Here is a 20,154-nt window from a genome sequence, read left to right as displayed (position 1 = left end):
GAGGAGGTTTACCAGGATGTTGCCTGGGCTGGAGAGTTTTAGTTATGAGGAGAGATTGGATAGACTGGGGTTATTTTCCCTGGAGCAGAGGAGATTGAGGGGAGACATGGTTGAGGTGTATAAAATTATGAGGGACATAGATAAGGTTGACAGGAAGGAACCTTTCCCCTTGGTGCAGGGATCAATAACCAGGGGCATAGATTTAAGGTAAAGGACAGAGGGGATGTGAGGAAGAATTTTTTCACCCAGAGGGTGGTGGAAATCTGGAACTCACTGCCTGAAGGGGTGGTAGAGGCAGAAACCCTCATAACATTTAAGAAGTATTTGGATGTGCACTTGCGATGCCATGGCATACAAGGCTATGGGCCTAGTGCTGGAAAATGGGATTAGAATAGTTAGGTACTTGTTTGACCAGCGGGGTCTCAATGGGCCGAAGGGCCTTTTTCTGTGCTGTAGACCTCTATGACTCTAACTCTCGCCCCTCTTGTCCTTTTGTACTATTCCTATCCCAGTCTATATTTGGATAATTGAAGTCCCCCATTATGATTACTCTATAATTCTTGCACCTCTCTTTAATTTCTTTACAGATTTGTTTCTCAGCATCCCTTCCACTAGTTGATGGTCTATATCAACTAATATTATTGCACCTTTCCCATTCCTTACCTCCAGCCAGAGAGATTCTGACCTTGACCCCTCTGGAACATTCTCTCTCTCCAGTACTGAAATGCCACCTTTAACCAATATTGCCACTCTCCCCACATTTCTTCCTTTCCTGTCTCTCCTAAACACCTTGTACCCAGGAATATTTAACGGCCCGCCCTGCCCTTCTTTTAGCCAGGTCTCTGTCACAGCAATAATATCATAATTCCAATTGTCAACCTGTGCCTGCAGTTCACCAATCTTATTAGTCACACTCCGTGCATTCACATACATGCTCATTGGACCTGATTTAGGCTTTGTTACTTTCCCGCTTATTCTGGCTCCATCTAATGACTTACTGTTGCTTACGCTAATTCTATCAAACTCTCCAAGTATTCTATCTACCTTGATGCAATTCTCTGATATATCCTTGTTATCAGTTGATACTTCACTACTTCCCACTGCCAGTTTTTCTCCTCTCCGCTCTGAATTTCCCCTCAGGTTCCCATCTCCCTGCCAATCTAGTTTAAACCCTCCCCAGCAGCACTGGCAAACCTCCCCACGAGGACATTAGCCCCAGTCCTGTTAAGGTGTAACCCATCCTTCTTGTACAGGTCTCACCTGTCCCAGAACCGGTCCCAAGCAAAACTGGAGTCAATGGGAATCAGGGGGAAAACTCCTTGCTGGTTGGAGTCATACCTAGCACAAAGGAAGATGGTTGTGGTTGTTGGAGGTCAGTCATCTCAGCTCCAGGACATCACTGCAGGAGTTCCTCAGGGTAGTGTCCTCGGCCCAACCATCTTCAGCTGCTTCATCAATGACCTTCCTTCCATCATAAGGTCAGAAGCGGGGATGTTCACTGATGATTGCACAATGTTCAACACCATTCGCAACTGCTCAGATACTGAAGCAGTCCTTGTCCAAATGCACCAAGACCTGGACAATATCCAGGCTTGGGCTGACAAGTGGCAAGTAACATTCACACTACACAAGTGCCAGGCAATGACCATCTCCAACAAGGGAGAATCCACCCATTGCCCCTTGATGATCAATGGCATTACCATCACCGAATCCCCCACTATCAACATCTTGGGGGTTACCATTGACCAGAAATTGAACTGGACTAGCCATATAAATACTGTGGCTACAAGAGCAGGTCAGAGGCTAGGAATCATGCGACAAGTAACTCACCTCCTGACTCCCCAGAGCCTGTCCACCATCTACAAGGCACAAGTCAGGAGTGTGATGGAATAATCCCCACTTGCCTAGATGAGTGCAGCTCCTACAACACTGAAGAAGCTGGACAAAGCAGTCCGCTTGATTGGCACCAACAAACATTCACTCCCTCCACCACAGACGCACAGTAGCAGCATCTACAAGATTCACTGCAGGAATTCACCAAGGGCACAATTTTCCATTTGTTGAGCAGGTGGGCCTGACCCAATCGCGGACAGGCGCGGAGCCGATCACCGTCAGCGATTAAGGCCGCACCGCCATTTTGTGTGGGCGGTCCAATTAGGGTCCGCCCAGCGGGACGTCCGCCAGGAAGCGCTATGCACTCCCTGTGCGGGTGGGGGGGGATTCCTAAAATCGAGAGTGCGCTCTTTCGCGCATGTGCACAAAAGAGCGCACTCATCTCCCTGAGGCAAGTGCGGCCTCAGGGAGATTGCCTCGACTTTTAAAAATATTAAAAATAGAGAAAAGAAAAATCCCTTACATGTCCCCTCATATGACAATGTCACATGAGTTGGGACATGTTCATAATTTACAGAACAACTTTATTACAATTTTTAAAACCCTACACGAAACCTTTTCCCACCGCTGGATGAGGTTTCATGTTTTATTTAGTTGCTGCCGGGGCTCCTGGCCGACCCGCCAACCTTAATGTTGGACGGGCAGGTCCTTTAATTGCTTAATTGATCCTGTCAATGGCCTCAAGTGGCCATTGACAGTTCGGTGGGCCCGCAGCTGATTTTGCTGCGCCCCCGCCTTCCTGAAAATTTAAATGGGGGCGGGATGACGTCAAGTGTTCCGCCCGACGTCACCACGCGTCATTTTATGCGTCGGCGAGCGGGCCCCACCCCCTGCTTGCCGAAGGAAAAATTCTACCCCAAGTCTCCTTAGACAGCACCTTCCAAACCCACGACCACTACCACCCAGAAGGACGAGGGCAGCAGATAGATGGGAACGCCACCACCTGGAAGTTCCCCTCCAAGTCACTCACCATCCTGACTTGGAAATATATCGCCGCTCCTTCATTGTCACTGGATCAAAATCCTGGAACTCCCTCCCTAACAGCACTGTGGATGTACCTACACCACAGGGCTGCAGCGGTTCAAGAAGTCAGCTCACCACCACCTTCTCAAGGGCAACTAGGGATAGGCAATAAATGCTGGCCTAGCCAGCGACACCCACATCCCATGAATGAATAAAAAAAAATCTGTAGCCCTCCCTCCTACTCCATTTCTCCACCACGTGTTGAACTGCTTAATCTTCCTATTCTTATGTTCACTAACTTGTGGCATTGGGACTAATAATGAGATTACTGCTCTTGAGGTCCTGCTTTCTAATTCCCTATCGAACTCCCTAAAATCTGCTTTCAGGACCTCATCCCTTTTCCTACCTATGTCATTGGTCCCAATGTGGACCATGAGCTCTGACTGTTCACCCTCCCCCAAAAGAATGTCCTGCAGCCGCTCTAACATCCTTAGCCCTGGCACCAGGGAGGCAAATTACCATCCTGGAGTCATGTCTACGGCCGCAGAAATGCCCGTCTGTTCCCCGAACTATGGAATCCCCTACATGTATAGCTCTTTCACTCTTCCTCCTCCTCTCCTGCAGCTGAGCCACCTGTGTTGCCACGAACTTGGCTCTTGCTACAGTCCTCTGAGGAACCATCTCATTCACCAATATCCAAAATGGAAAGGTGATTAGAGAGTGAGGTAGCCTCAGGGGATTTCCGCACTACCTGCCTGTTTCTCTTAGATACTCTGGTGGTCACCCATTTCCTCTCTGTCTGTGTACTTCTTGGCTGTGGTGTGACCACCTCTCTGATCGTGCTATCTACATAATCCTCAGCCTTGCGGATGCACCACAGTGAATCCAGCCACCGCTCAAGCTCTGCAACTCAGAGCTCAAGTTTCTGCAGCTGGTGACACTTCCTGTAGATGTAGTCAGTAAGGGCACTTTGTGCCTGCACAGCTTCCCACACCCCACAGGATGCACATTCCACATGGCTGAGCTGCACTGGCATACCTTATACTTTATATAAAGCGTTTACTACAGTGTTTACTAATTTAGTTTAATTACTATCTTAATTTAGAATAATTCCTAAACATACAACGATTTACTGTGTTTATCTCAGTCTCGCCCCTTCTCGCGCTCTTTTAACTCTCCGGCTCCGCTCTCAAGCTCGCCCCTTCTCACGCTCCTTTAACTCCTGACCCCAGTACTCCAGTAGCTTTCAGCTTCTCCGTGAGGATTGTATAAGACAGTGGACTGAAAGCCGTATGGAAATAACTGTGTTCATTGTAAAAGAAGTTTGCCATGAGCCATATAATGCTTAGCAATCTCAAATTAAATCTCAACCGACAGTCGTTTTTTAATTATTCTGGGCTCTCTAGAGCATCTAATAGAAATAGTATGAAAAACCACTATGAGCCACTGATATCCATGAGATTTCTTTCCCATCTTTTAAACTCAGTAAGATCTCCCTCCTTGTGGCTAGAAATCATAACAATGCTCTGAAACATCAAAGGTCTCGGTATCTCAAAGCTTCACAGAGCAGATCCCAGATGCTTCACTGATCCTGACACCATGCTCCAAGACTGCTGCAGCTCCCCTCCTTCTCACTCGGAGACTTTAATATGAATATCTTGCTACCCGCTACCTGACCATTAATAGACAACACATCATCAGTCGTCTTCCTTTCATCCAACTGCTTCATTCTCCGCGCAGAAAGCATCATTCATTTTTTACAGCCTAGCTCCTTGCTCTGGCTTGTTGGGTTAGACACCAAGTTAGTATAGAATTTTCTCCAAATCCCCAAGAATACCCTTATGAGTTTCAAATTCAACAGGCAACCCATTTTAAACTATGGGAGAACAATTGAAAATCATTTTGATTTTAATTGTGCACACTTGAGATGAGTGTAAGCCACTGTGCACACTTTTTCTCCTTAATGGCTTCCTGATCTCATCATGCCCTACATCAGAACTTAACTCTGCAGCAAGCTTGCAATGGCATATTAAAGGCCCTCTGCGTTTGCCTAACAAGCCTGCTTCCCTTTGCAAAGGGTGCCACTTATTTGATGCAGCATCTGGCTTTAGTTCGTCTATCACTTAAACTGTAAAGCAAGGAAACCATTGATTACATTGATTCAGCTCTATCAGCAGCCACACCACCAACTGCAAGTTCTCTTCCAAGCCACTCACCATCCTGACTTGGAAATATATCGCTGTTCCTTCACTGTCACTGGGTCAAAATCCTAGAACTCCCTCCCTAATGGCACTGCGGCTGTACCTACACCACATAGCCAGCGATGCCCACATCCCATGAAATAATTTTTAAAAACACACAGCCAGATTCAATCTTCATTGTCAACCCAATCTTTTCCTTACGGTTGAACCTCTTGGCCTGATTGCTTATAACACAGATACCATCAAACACCCTAACTTGGCAGTTATTCTTTTTCATGAATACTTTCTTTTATAGAAGAATGCTATAAGCTTCCCTTTTAAAGTAAGTAAATGGCTAGTGATGTGAGGTTTCCCAATGTCCATGACCCTCAAAATAAGTTTAACGTTATTTTTCACTTGACCTGGAAGCACTGTTAATTTTTTATTTGTTGAGGAAACAATGGCCATGCATAACATTAGTTGTGAGAGTAGTTGTCCATGATGTTTCACTAGACTTAGAAACAAAATTGTGCAAATAGAATTAAGAGGCTGACCTCTTCTTACAAGGGGCCTGTTAATGATGGCTGACTTCTGGTGTGGAGTAGACGTAGATAGAACTTTTAGGGCATAGAAGAGATATAGTCATCAAGGAAGGCCCCCTGGATGTGCTTTACAGGTAGCAGTGCATGGTCCTCTGCAACTTCTCAGGCTGCTGCTCATCTTGTTGATGTCCTTGATCCTGAGAGGGGTCTTTGTCCTAGAAACATAGAAAATAGGACCAGGAGTAGGCCATTCAGCCCTTCGAGCTTGCTTCGCCATTCATCTTGATCATGGCTCATCGTCCAATTCAATAGCCTGCTCCCACTTTCTCCCCATATCCTTTGATCCCTTTCGCCCTAAGAGCTATATCTAACTCCTTGAAAACATACAATGTTTTGGCCTCAACTACTTTCTGTGGTAGCGAATTCCACAGACTGACCACTCTCTGGGTGAAGAAATTTCTCCTCATCTCAGTCCTAAATGGTCTACCTCGTATCCTCAGACTGTGACCCCTGGTTCTGGACTCCCCCACTATCGGGAACATCCTTCCTGTATCTACCCTGTCTAGTCCCGTTAGAATTTTATAGGTTTCTATGAGATTCCCCCTCATCTTCTGAACTCCAGCAAATATAATCCTAACCGACTCAATCTCTCCTCATGTGTCAGTCCCGCCATCCCAGAAATCAGTCTGGTAAACCTTCGCTGCACTCCCTCTATAGCAAGAACATCCTTCCTCAGATAAGGAGACCAAAACTGCACACAATCTTCCAGGTGTGGTCTCACCAAGGCCCTGTATAATTGCAGCAAGACATCCCTGCTTCTGTACTCAAATCCTCTGGCTATGAAGGCCAACATACCATTTGCCTTCTTTACTGCCTGCTGCACCTGCATGCTTACCTTCAACAACTGGTGTACAAGGACACCCAGGTCTCGTTGCACATTTTTCTCTCTCGATTTATAGCCATTCAGATAATAATCTGCCTTCCTGTTTTTGCTACCAAAGTGGATAACCTTACATTTATTCAAATTATACTGCATCTGCCATGCATTTGCCCACTCACTCAGCTCGTCCAAATCACACTGAAGCATCTCTGCATCCTCCTCACAGCTCACTCTCCCATCCAGCTTTATGTCATCTGCAAATTTGGAGATATTACATTTAGTTCCCTCATCTAAATCATTAATATATATTGTGAATAGCTGGGGTCCCAGCACCGATCCCTGCGGTACCCCACTAGTCACTGCCTGCCATTCGGAAAAAGACCCGTTTATTCCAACACTTTGTTTCCTGTCTCAACCAGTTTTCTATCCATCTCAATACACTACCCCCAATCCCATGCATTTTAATTTTACATGCCAATCTCTTATGTGGGACTTTAAGGTAAGCCTTCTGAAAGTCCAAATAAACCACATCCACTGGCTCCCCCTCATCAACTCTACTAGTTACATCCTTGAAAAATTCCAGTAGATTTGTCAAGCATGATTTCCCTTTCGTAAATCTATGCTGACTCTGTCCGACTCTGCCACTGTTTTCCAAGTGCTCAGTTATTAAATCTTTTATCATGGACTCTAGAATTTTCCACACTACCAACGTTAGGCTGACTGGTCTATAGTTCCCTGTTTTCTCTCTACTTCCCTTTTTAAATAGTGGGGTTACATTAGCTACTCTCCAATCTGTAGGAACTGTTCCAGAGTCTATAGAATCTCGGAAGATGACCACCAATGCATCCATTATTTCTAGGGCCACTTCCTTAAGTACTCCGGGATGTAGATTATCAGGCCCTGGGGACTTATCGTCCTTCATTTCCATCAATTTCCCCAGCACCATTTCCCTACTAATACTGATTTCTTTCAGTTCCTCCCTCTCACTAAACCCTGTGTTCCCCAACATTTCTGGTATGTTATTTGTGTCCTCCTTTGTGAAGACAGAACCAAAGTATGTATTTAGTTGGTCAGCCATTTCTTTGTTCCCCATTATAAATTCCCCTGTTTCTGACAGTAAGGGACCTACATTTGTCTTCACCAATCTTTTCTCTTCACATACCTGTAGAAACTTTTAGTCAGTTTTTATGTTCCCCGCAAGCTTACTCTTGTACTCTATTTTCCCCTTCTTAATCAATCCCTGGGTCCTCCTTTGCTGAATTCTAAACTGCTCCCAATCTTCAGGTCTGTTGTTTTTTATAGCCAATTTGTATGCCTCTTCCTTGGATCTAATACTATCTCTAATTTCCCTTGTAAGCCATGGTTTGGCCACCTTTTCTGGTTTACTTTTGCGCCAGACAGGAACAAACAATTGTTGCAGTTCACCCATGCGCTCTTTGAATGTTTGCCATTGCCTATTCACCGTCGTCCCTTTAAGTAACGTTTCCCAATCCATCATAGCCAACTCGCAGCTCATACCGTCGTAGTTTCCTTTATTAAGATTCAGGACCCTAGTCTCAGAATCAACTATGTCACTCTCCATCTTGATGAAGAATTCTATCATATTATGGTCACTCATCGCCAAGGGGCCTTGCACAACTAGATTGCCAGTTATTCCTTTCTCATTACACAATGCCCAGTCTAGGATGGCCTGTTCTCTAGTTGGTTCCTCAACGTATTGGTCCAGAAAAACATCCCGTATATACTCCAGGAATTCCTCCTCTATGGTCCTCTATTGTCTCCATGAGGATCTGTCTCTGTAAGGCAAAGTTGTACAGCATGTTGCATTGATCTTTAAACTGAGATCTTTGCAATCCTCCAATCTTGGCCTCCTGCATATCCCCGATTTTAATTGCTCCACTATTGTCAGCCTTCCTTCCACCTTCCTGAACCCTAAACTCTGAATTGTCTCCATAATCCTCTCCATCTCTAACTCTTTCTCCTGCATTAAGACATTCCTTCAAATTTACCTCCACCTATCCTGATATCCCTTTATGTAGTTCCGTGCCAAATTTTGTTTGATCATGCCCCTGTGAAGTGCCTTGGGACATTTTACATTAAAGAAGTTATATAGATGGTAGTTGTTGCTGCAGCTGGATTATATTGCAGGAAGCTCCCAAATTCCTGTCATGCCTTCAACATGTCCACAGCACGGCATGTGATAATTAGCAGAGTACTAGGTCCCATTAAGGTGCTGCTTAGCTGTAATTCCACAAAAGTACACAGGTATCATAAGGCATGGCTGCAGCGGATAATCTTGATCCTAGGAATCCGCCGTGCGACCAGTCTTGGAGTTAGAGGAATCTCACCACTTGGTAAAACGGCTGTGATGGTGCAGGTGTCCATAAGGAAAATGAAAAATTGCTCGATGTAGAGAATAATGGGTAGCTTTGTGTGTCTGTGCGCAGTTTGATCTATGTTCTAAGTGGCAGCCTTCCATATTTCCATGGCATTGTAAATAAGAATGGCATTGGCCTTAAACGGCTACTGACAGCGGTGCCCTTGTTGAAGTTGGACTGTCAGCCAGCTTTGAAAAAGACACCCTAACTCTGTGACAATGGTCTTTGCAAAGCGAGACCTCCCCGAGCAGTGCATTCTCAGTCAAATCCAGTTAGAAGCATGATGTCCTGGTGGAGAGTCATACGGACTCAAAACGTTAACTGTGCTCCTCTCCACAGATGCTGTCAGACCTGCTGAGTTTTTCCAGGTATTTTTGCTTTTGTTTTGGATTTCCAGCATCCGCAGTTTTTTGCTTTTATCATTTTTGCTTTCATCAGAAGCATGATGCTGCTGCCACCAGATTTTCTTTTCTTCATTTCCTGGGTTCTTTGCCACCTGGAAGAAGTTCTACATCTTAATGTCAGCTGAGGATAACCTTAAAACCTGTCGCGCCGGTCCATGGCACACCGCACTGAAATGTTTGCTGGATTTTTTTGGGAGCAGAGGAGTTACCGTGTTTTTCTTCTTTCAGATGCAGATTGAATTTATCCAACAGGCAAGCATGAACTTTAGGTTCATACCTGTACTTTTCGCAAATGCTACCAAGGCAAGTAAAGCCAGATATTCTCGCCACTCTACAAGTTCCTGCACAGGGTGGGGATTGTTGTCTGTAAATTTAAAAATTCCAGTGCACAACTTTAGATGCAAAGTCCTTTGTCCACTCATAACCAGGGGGACCTATTTGACCAGAAGAGGAAGTGTTCCTTTCGCAGAATTTGATTAATTTTAGCCTTAATTAAACCTGATAACATAAGAAACCAGCTCTTCCTGAGCCTAATTGGTAAATTCTTCAACATCAAGCGCACATTGAAATATGAAAAAGCAGCCTGTGTTATCATCACCAAGTCAGCATTTCTAGGAACACACAAATTGAACCTAAAAATAACCACTAAAAGTAAGGACAGGCCCAGCACCTACAGGCCTCAGCGCTGTGGAAGCTTCTAGAAATGACAATCCAGGACAAAATTAACAATCATTTGGGCAATTGTGGATTAATCAATGAAAACCAGCACAGGCTGTTGAGGGCAAATCATGTTTAACTAGGTTGATTGAATTTTTTTAATGAGGTAACAGAGAGGGTTGATTAACTGCAGTCGATGTGTGTAAATTGGCTTTTAGAAGGTGTTTGATAAAGTGCCGTATAAAAGTTTTGCTGGCAAATTTGAATGCAGTGGAATAAAAGGGAAAGTTGCAGCATGGATACAAAGTTAGCTAAGTGACAGGAAGCAGAGTAGTGCCGAACAGTTGTTTTTCAGACTGGAGGATGGTATACTGTGGGGTTCCCAAGGGACGGTACTAGGACCACTGCTTTTCTTGATATATATTAATGACCTAGACTTGGCTGTGCCGGGAACAGTTTTAAAATGCGTAGGTGTCACATAACTTGGAAGTACAGTGACCTGTTGGGAGTGGGGGGAGGGGAGGGGGGGTGCGGTTAGACATCTAGCACGTGGATCAGATTAATGCTAACAGCATGGGGATCAATCCCTATTCCAGCTGGGATAGACTCGGGGCCCGCCTCTCTGCACTACCCATAGTAAAAAAGTCAAGGCACTTTGCCAATGGTTTGATGAATAATTTCAAAGGACCTGTCTTCGGGCAGAGAACTCAAGAAGAAAAATAGGAGGATAGTGATAGACTTCAAGAGGACACAGACAGGTTGGTGCATTGGGCAGATACTTGGCAGATTACATTTAGGAAAAGTGTGAAGTGGTACATTTTGGAAGGAAGAGCAAGAAGAGACAATACAACATAAAGGTTACAATTCTAAAAAGGAACAGAGAGATCTGGAGGGTACATGTGCACAAATCATTGAAGGTGACAGGGTATGTTGAGAAAGTCAGACAGGAGCCCGGGCTTTATAAGTAGAGGCGTAGAGTACAAAAGCAAGAAAGCTACAGTGGACATTTTAAAACCCTGGTTCGGCCTCAACTGGAGTATTGTGCCCAGTTCCGGGCATTGCATTTTAGAAAGGATATGAAAGCTTTGGAAAAGTTGCGGAAAGGATTTACGAGACTGTATCTATGGAAGACTTGCTTCAGTTATGCGGATAGATTGGAGAAGCTGAGATTGCTCTTCTTGGAGAAGAGAAGGTTGAGAGGAGATTTGGTAGAGATGTTCAAAATCATGAGGGGTCTAGGTGGACTAGCTAGAGAGAAACTGTTCCCATTGGTGGCAGGGTCGAGAACCAGAGGACATAGATTTAAAGTAATTGCAAAAGAACCAAAGTTCATATGAGGAAAGCTTATTTATGTAGCGAGTGGTTACGACCCGGAATGCAGTGCCTGACAGGATGGTGAAGGCAGATTCAACCATGGTTTACAACAGAGAACTGGATAAACACCTGGAGGGAGAAAAATGCTAGGCTATAGGGAAAGGGTTGGGGAGTTGGAACTTACTAAATTGCAGTTATAGAGAGCCAGCATGAGCTCAAAGGGCCAAATGGCTTCCTTCTGTGCTGCACCTATTCTCTGATTTATTCTTGATTTTCTTCTGTGATTAACATTTTAAGAACATGTCTCAAACATGTATTACAAGATCACAAGATAGATTTTGACCTCATTTGATCTTAGCCTTCCAGAATGCTAACTTGATTATCTTCCAGAAAAGCACATAGCTGCTTCACAATTGAATAAGCTGAACTATTCTTCATGCTGAAGTTTTCCAGCTGCTATTCACTCTCTTTAAAAAAAAACAACACTTTCAGACACCAATCAGAACTTGATCGTAACACCCCTGAAACTGTGCCCTCCTGTGTCACCTTAGTGTGATTACTAGAATCCATTATTGAGGAGGTAACAGCAGGATATTTGGAAAATCGTAATACAATCAGGCAGAGTCAACATGGTTTTGTGAAAGGGAAATTGTGTTTGGCAATTCATTAAAGTTCTTCGAGGAAGTAACAAGCAAGGTGGATAAAGGGGAACCTGTGGAGGTAGTCTACTTGGATTTCCAAAAAGCATTCAACAAAGGTTACTAAACAAAATAAGAGGCTCATTGTGTAGGGGGTAATATATTAGCATGGATAGAGGATTGGTTAGCTAACAGGAAGCCGAGAGTAGGAATAAATGGGTCATTTTTGGCTTGGCAAGCTGTTACTAGTGGAGTGCCACAGGGATCAGTGTTGGGGCCTCAAAAGTTTACAATATACATCAATGACTTGGCTGTACTGTTTATGTGGAATTTTCAAGTCATTTGGTCCAACTGGTCAATATTGGTGTTCTTGCTCCACACAAACTTCCTCGCACACCTCTTATTCTAAGCCTATCAGAGTGTCCTTCTAACCCTTTCTCCCTTAGTGCTTATCTAGCTTCCCCTTAAACACCTCAACTAGTCCATGTGATAGCAGGTTCTATATTCAAAAGACTCCCTGGGTGAAGAAGATTTTGTCAACAAAACAGTAGTGATAACACTTAAGAGTGGAGGCTTTAAAGAGTGGAGGCATTTAAAGGTGTTATATAAATACAAGGTGGAAAAATTGGGCTCATTAGTGCATGTCTTTTGGGTGCTGTGAGTGCTGTTAGAGCTCCAAAATGGCATCCACAATGCTCACATAGTTAAAAGTCTTTGTTTAAAATTTATTCGTTCATGGGATGCGGGCATCACTGGCTAGACCAGCATTTATTGCCTATCCTTAATTACCCTGGAGAAGGTGGTGGTGAGCTGCCTTCTTGAACCGCTACGGTCCATGTGGTGTAGGTACACCCACAGTGCTGTTAGGGAGGGAGTTCCAGGAGTTTTACCCAGCGACAGTGTAATTCCAAGTCAGGATGGTGAGTGACTTGGAGGGGAACTTCCGGGTGGTGGTGTTCCCATGCATCTGCTGCCCTTGTCCTTCTAGGTGCTAGAGGTGACAAGTTTAGAAGGTGCTGTCGAAGGAGCCTTCATGAGTTGATGCAGTTCATCTTGTAGATGGTGCACACTGCTGCCACTATGTGCAGATGGTGGGGGGAGTGGATATTGAACGTGGTGGTTGAGGTGTCGATCAAGTGGGCTGTTTTGTCCTGGAGGGTTTCCAGCTTCTCGAGTGTTGTTGGAGCTGCAAATGGAGGGTATTCCATGACACTCCTAACTTGTGCCTTGTAGATGGTGGACAGGCTTTGGGGAGTCAGGAGGTGAGTTACTTGCCACAGAATATGCAGCTGCTGACCTCCTATTTTAGCCACAGTATTTATATGGCTAGTCACCCAGAGAGTCTTTTGAACATGGAACTTGCTCTCACGTGGACTAGTTGAGGTGTTTTAAGGGAAAGCTAGATAAGTTTCTGGCCAATAGTAACCCCCAGGATGTTGATAATGGGGGAGGTTCAGCAATGGCAATGTCAAGGGGCGATGGTTAGATTCTCCCTTGTTGGATATGGTCATTACCTGGCACTTGTGCGGCACGAATGTTGCCATTTATGAGCCCAAGCCTGGATATTGTCCAGGTCTTGCTGCATTTGGACATGGACTGCTTCAGTATCTGAGGAGTTGCGAATGGTGCTGAACATTGTGCAATCATCAGCGAACGTCCCCACGTCTGACCTTATGATGGAAGGAAGGTCATTGATGAAGCAGCTGAAGGTGGTTAGGCCGAGGACACTACCCTGAGGAACTCCTGCAGTGATGTTCTGGAGCTGAGGTGACTGACTTCCAACAACCACAACCATCTTCCTTTATGCTAGACATGACTCCAACCAGTGGAGCGGTTTCCCATTGACTCCAGTTTTGCTAGGGCTCCTTGATACCACACTCGGTCAAATGCTGCCTTGATGTCAAGGGCAGTCACTCTCACCTCACCCCTTGAGTTCAGCTCTTTTGCCCATGTTTGGACCAAAGCTGAAATGAGGTCAGGAGTTGAGTGGCCCTGGCAGAACCCAAACTGATTGTCCGTGAGCAGGTTATTGCTGAGTAAGTGCTGCTTGGTAGCACTATCGACGACCCTTCCCATTACTTTGCTGATGATGGAGAGTAGACTGATGGGGTGGTAATTGGCCAGTTGGAGTTGTCCTGCTTTTTGTGTACAGGACATACCTGGGCAATTTTCCACATAGCCAGGTAGATGCCAGTGTTGTAGCTGTACTGGAACAGCTTGGCTAGGCGTGCAACAAGTTCTGGGGCCCAAGTCTTCAGTACTATTGTCGGAATATTGTCAGCGCCCATAACCTTTGCAGTATCCAGTGCCTTCAGCCGTTTCTTGATATCACGTGGAGTGAATCGAATTGGCTGAAGATTGGCATCTGTGATGCTGGGGACCTCCGGAGGAGGCCGAGATGGATCATCCACTCGGCACTTCTGGCTGAAGACTGTTGCATTTATATAGTGCCTTTCACTACCACCAGATTTCCCAAATTGCTTTACAGCCAGTGAAGTATTTATTGAAGTGTAGCCCCTTTTGTAAGGTAGAAAACATCACAGCTGATTGCACACAGCAAGCTCCCACAAATAGCAGCGTGGTAGTGATCAGATAATCTGTTTTGTTATGTTGACTGAGATGTAAATATTCGCCAGAACACTCGGGATAACTCCCCTCCTCTTTCAAAAAAATGCCGTGGGATCTTTGACATTCACCTGAGCGGACAACTCATCTGAAAGATGGTGCCTCCAACAGGGCAGCACTGTCTCAGTACTATACTGGATTGTCAGGCTATTTTGTTGCACTGAAGTGCTGAGTGGGACTTGAACCCACAGGGTAGTGTCCTCAGCCCAAACATCTTCAGCTGCTTCATCAATGACCTTCTTTCCACCACAAGGTCAGAAGTGGGGATGTTCGCTGAAGATTGCACAATGTTCAGCACCATTCGTGACTCCTCAGATACTGAAGCAGTCCATGTCCAAATGCAGCCGAGACCCGGACAATATCCAGGCTTGGGCTGACAAGTGGCAAGTAACATTCGCATCACACAAGTGCCAGGTAATGACCATCTCCAATAAGGGAGAATCTAACCATCGCCCCTTGACATTCAATGGCATTACCAACACTGAATCCTGCATTATCAACATCCTGGGGGTTACCACTGACCAGAAACTAAACTGGACTTGACATATCAATACTGTGGCTACAAGAGCAGGTCAGAGGCTAGGAATTGGGGTGAGTAATTGACCTCCTGACTCCCCAGAGCCTGTCTACCATCTACAAGGCACAAGTCAGAAGTGTCATGGAATACTCCCCACTTGCCTGGATGAGTGCAGCTCCAACAACACTCAAGAAGCTTGACACTGTCCAGGACAAAGCAGCCTGCTTGATTGGCAGCACATCCACAAACATTCGCTCCCTCCACCACCAATGCACAGTAGCAGCAGTGTGTACCATCTACAAGATACGCTGAAGAAACTCACCTTAGGCAGCACCTTCCAAATCCATGACTGCTACCATCTAGAAGGACAAGAGCAGTAGGCACATGGGAACACCGCCACTTAGAAGTTCCCCTGTAAGCCACTCATCATCCTGATTTGGAAATATATCGCCGTTCCTTCACTGTTGCTGGGTCAAAATCCTGGAACTCCCGCCCTAACAGCACTGTGGGTGCCTACACTACACGGACTGCAGCGGTTCAAGAAGGCAGTTCACCACCACCTTCTCAAGGGCAACTAAGGATGGGGCAGCCAGCGAAGCCCACATCCCATAAATGAATAAATTTAAAAAAGAACTTTCTGACTAAGAGATGAATGGGCTACCAACCAAGGCATGGTCAATGGGGCAAATCACCAGCCACCCTAATTGGTACAGGCGTTAGTTCTTACACACAAACGTTAGCCAGAAATACACAGTACAGGCAGATCGTGATATCAGTCAGCATGCAACACTAGTTTGATGACAATGCTGAAAGTTTGGAGCTCACAATCTTCCAGCTAATCTCCTAGCTTCACACAGCTGAACACATGTTCAGCAGCAGGAAGGATATCCCAATAGCAATATTTAAATGCATCATCAACTGTTTACAGGTATGTTGCTAATTGATTGCTTCTGGCTGTTGCTATAATTTTACAAGTGTTTGGTGCCTTCTCTGGTTGCTTGAAGTTGCAAAGGTCCACAGAATGTGGCAGGCGCTGGAAGACTTTATCCTGACTTCAAGGCTTTGGCACAAACCAGTGATTTCCAGACATCATTGCATTATTAGGCTGTCCGCTTGGAATATAGACTGGCTTGGAGAATGAGCAAAGCAGGACAAGCTGCTGGGGGAGTGGGGAGGAGAGGGAGAAGGGCTCTCATTCTGAGGCCATAGCTGCCCAGGGTGTTCACAAAGCAGTTCTCTCAGTTAACCTCAGTGAGGAAAAATGACCAGAATTTTATAGGCCCCCACCAGCTCCCCACCACGCTCCCCCCCCGCCCTCGCCCACCTCCCCGGCCAACCACCCTGGAGCAGGGTTGTAAAATTGGGCGCCATGTCAGCAGCACTGTGCCTATTGGCTGCCACCTCCATTGGGATTTTACCCTCAGTAGGATGGCAGCAGGAGAGGCATCAGACAGCCTGATCACCTGTGGGCCTCCCCCCACCTTCACTGAGATTTTACCCATGGCGAGAGGTGTCAACACCATGTGGCGAAGGGGCCTTTTTTGCCAGCTTCGGGGGTGGGGGGAGTCCTTCCTGTTAGGGCACCCTGTGATCAACAGAGCTCACCCCGCCCTTCCCCGCCAAGGTAGTCCTGCAGTCCCAGTAATGATCATTGTTCCTACTGGTGCTGCTGGCTCTAGGGAGCTGCCAGCCCTTGGAGGTGGGGATTCCTTCCAGGTGGTTGCAGAAGTCCCGTCTCGAGCCAATCGCTGGCCTGACAGCTGTAAATTGGCTGCAGGGTGGACCCGGCCTAGCGGAAATGAGACCACCCCTGGCTTTTCAGCCGGGGAGTTGAGGCTTCTGCCACTGAGTAAAATTCCAGCCAAGGATACTCATAAGGAAGAAGAGGCTTTATTGCTATTAACACAATACTAAACAAAAAATGCCAATTAAATATTATAAGCATGTTCCATCTAGGCACTTTGATAACATATTCTCGGTAAAATGACCTTTTTCTGTCAGTTGATAGCCAATTTAACATCATCAAAAACTTTCCGTTATAACACAGCTGAAAAATACAAACCTCAACTAAAGAAACAATAGAGGTCATTGAAGTAAAAATAAAACAGACAACGGCGGAGAAACATTTCCTCTGTTCATTACTTTGTGGTGCGATCACAAATGCCATTCCAAAGATGCAACTACAATTTTGCTACAATGAGCTAACTTTGGGAAACCCTCTCCTCTCCTCTGTACCCCACATTTTCTCCTCTTCAATTAAATGCTCTTTGTTAAAAAATGATTGAATGCTGTACTTCACTCTCTTGTTTTCCATCAGTCTATATTGTACCTTGTACATTGTGTAAAGCTTTCCCTTTCATTGCAGGCTCACATACCCAGCTGGCTGCAGAACACAAACGTTTACAATTGGCCGAGAGATCAGAAGCGAATCCTCCTCCGATTGCTGAGGGAAGAGGAATATATTGCTCCACCAGTTGGGCCATTACCCACCATTCATTCAGTCCCACTTTAAGCCCTTGGCCTTGATTATCCTCTTTCTTCTTTTAAATTAATTTGTGGCCATCATTCCTGCCTCAGTAGCAACACTTTGATAAAAGGGGACTGTGCGGAAGTTATTGTAGTTTATCCAAGTCTTGCCAAGCTGGCCCTGTGCTACAGTCAATGATTTCTCCCTTAGTATGTAATGGTGGTAACTCAGTTGTTAACTGACTTTTAACCTACTGAAGGGTTCTCGACATCTGAGTCTCCAACACTGAGGTTACACATGACCCATGTATATTTTTAAAAAGGCGCTTCTAAGTTTAACGCAGTATGATTGCACCAACATTTTAACCTTTTGAGAGTTATCCAGACAGCGCTACATCCAAATTTCTCAAAAGGGAGTTTGTGAGTTTTATGCAATACTGTATACCAATCCCACTGTACAATACTTGATTAATACCAAGCACATGTCCCTAATGTACTCCTTGGAAAAATTGATAATAAATTGATAATAAATTGGCCAATGGCCTTCAGAAAGCTTCTGTCAAGTGATTTTTTTTTAAAAATAGCATTCCTCCTGGATTGTGTCTGAAATAATGTTGAGAGCTGACTCAACTTGCTTTCCAGCTCTTGGTGGTAGATTCACTGCAGCAAAAAGAACTCCAGCCTGGGGTTTGCCACTTCCTCCTATTCTGTCTCTTTTCAGATTTGCCACAAGCACCAGGAGAATCTCACTGCCACCAGCCCGAGAGGAAGTCAAACGCTCAGGAAGTTGATGACCTTCTCTGTTTAGCCACCATCAACAAGTTTAAAATTGGTAACAACTGCGCTGTTTTGCTTTTAGCAATAGAGTGCAACTCACTGGTTTTCTTTCCTCCATCCAATATCCTGAGTCAGAAGGTTTTCAACTATGAAGAATGCCAAAGCTGGGCTCCAATCCTATCCTTACCCAAAGGAACTTACTGAGGTAAGGAAACTAAAACTACACGATACTCCAGGTACACTCTCACCAAAGCCCTATATAATTGCAGCAAGACTTCCTTACACCTATACTCCAACTCCCTTGCAATAAAGGCTAACACCTGATGTATCTGAATGCTAATTTGCTGATTCATATACAAGGATACCTAAATCTCTCTGCATGCTGACATTTACAAGTCTCCCATTGTTCAATGAAAGTTCTACTTCTATTCTTGCTGCCAAAGTAGATCATTTCCCCATATCATATTCCATCCAACACCTCCTTGCTCACTCACTGAACCTGGCTATATTCCTTCGCAGTCTCTTTGTGTCCATATCCTGCCTAGCTTTGTATTGTCAGCGAACTTGGATATATTACACTTGGTCCCTTCATTTATGGTAATTGATATAGATTGTCAGTTATTTACTAGAATCAATTATTGAGCGATGAGAGCAGTTTTCCACTAATTCTCCAATACCAGGTAAACTTGTGTGCTCCTGGCAAACTTCAGAAAGTGGGCCGGGTAGGGGGAGATGCTGGGGGATGGGGGTGGGCGGGATGTCGGTAGGAAGGTAGGAGAATATTAAAAAATAGAAATAGAATTAACAGACTTTATCTTGAAATGTGCTTTTGTGTTTTCTAAGAGTTTTGGATGGATGGTTCTTGCACGAGATACAAATGGGAATATTCCATTCCTGATGCCGGCAATCTCTGACTAAAACACAACCATGGCAGTGCATCAACCATGTTAACAGGCTGACACGCTTAGTGGTTGAAGGGACACTGTTCTCATGGACAAGCAGTTAGCAAACTTAGAAAATTTGTTTACAACTGCCGTAATGATGCAAATCACATGCATGACATGATCTTCTGACTCTTCCCTCTCCAAATGACGGTAAACAAAGTTTTATGATGCCTGTGTTTTTAAAGGGGAGACAGCTCCTGCACAGCAAAAACTGAAGACATAGTCAGAAACGTCTAGTCACCACAGCGTTGTACTGTTGTGAGGCATGTTACAGTTACTGGTGGAGGTTTATTTGCTGTACAACCTCTTACAGTGCAGTGTATCAAATCTGGCTGTCCAAAAACCAGAGTTATCCGAAAACAGGATTTTTTTTTTAGAATACCATGTGTCAATTTTAATTGGGTAAAATGTAAATAAAAAACTTACCCAGACAATTTGGCGAGACGCTGTATTGGCATGTTGTGGTGCCTCACTAGTTATCCCCTTTGCCCCTTGCACACCAGTCTATTGTCATGCTCCAAGCGACCCTTGACCCCACCTGAGTCAGCTTGAACCGAACCACTCATGCCCCGAGCCGCCCAACCTGAAATCTGGCAAGGTCTGAAATCCGGCGTGGCCTTGGTCCCAGGTTACTGGCTTTGAGACACTGTATCTGTCTCCCTTAATTGTACAAATTGATTACCTTATATTAAAGATCAGCCCCACTGCACCCCACCACCTCCCCCCAACAAAATTACAGAATATTTTCTCGGGAAAAAAAATGAAAATGTTCCTGGTTTGTGGCGCAGTGGTTCACGCAGATTTGGCAACTATTTTAACAACAAACCAAAGGGTTAGTTTACCACAGTGACCTTTTGCATTTCTGACCTTTAACTAATTCCATGTTCCCTCCTGTTTCACAGCATTGTTTGATAGACTGGGTTTATTTATATTTATTTTCAAGATTTTTAAGATTAAGATGCATTCATGTAAAATA

General features: G+C 44.9%; 1 protein-coding gene across 2 annotated transcripts in view; it reads left to right on the top strand.

The window, feature by feature from the left end:
- Window positions 1-18,006, top strand: part of traf3ip2a (TRAF3 interacting protein 2a) — a 92,194-nt gene extending 74,188 nt beyond the window's left edge. For both annotated transcript variants that reach the window (XM_078542593.1, XM_078542592.1), the window contains exons 8-9: window positions 9,469-9,543; window positions 17,357-18,006. In XM_078542593.1, the coding sequence (XP_078398719.1) occupies window positions 9,469-9,543; window positions 17,357-17,503 (222 nt within the window). In that variant the 3' untranslated portion in view covers window positions 17,504-18,006. The remainder of the gene's footprint in view (window positions 1-9,468; window positions 9,544-17,356) is intronic.
- The last annotated feature ends 2,148 nt before the right edge of the window (window positions 18,007-20,154 follow it).

The sequence above is a fragment of the Cetorhinus maximus genome, chromosome 5 (genome assembly GCF_964194155.1).
Source record: "Cetorhinus maximus chromosome 5, sCetMax3.hap1.1, whole genome shotgun sequence".
Lineage (NCBI taxonomy): Eukaryota > Metazoa > Chordata > Chondrichthyes > Lamniformes > Cetorhinidae > Cetorhinus > Cetorhinus maximus.
Note: the sequence above shows the minus strand (reverse complement) of the source record. Positions and strands in the feature narration are given on the sequence as shown.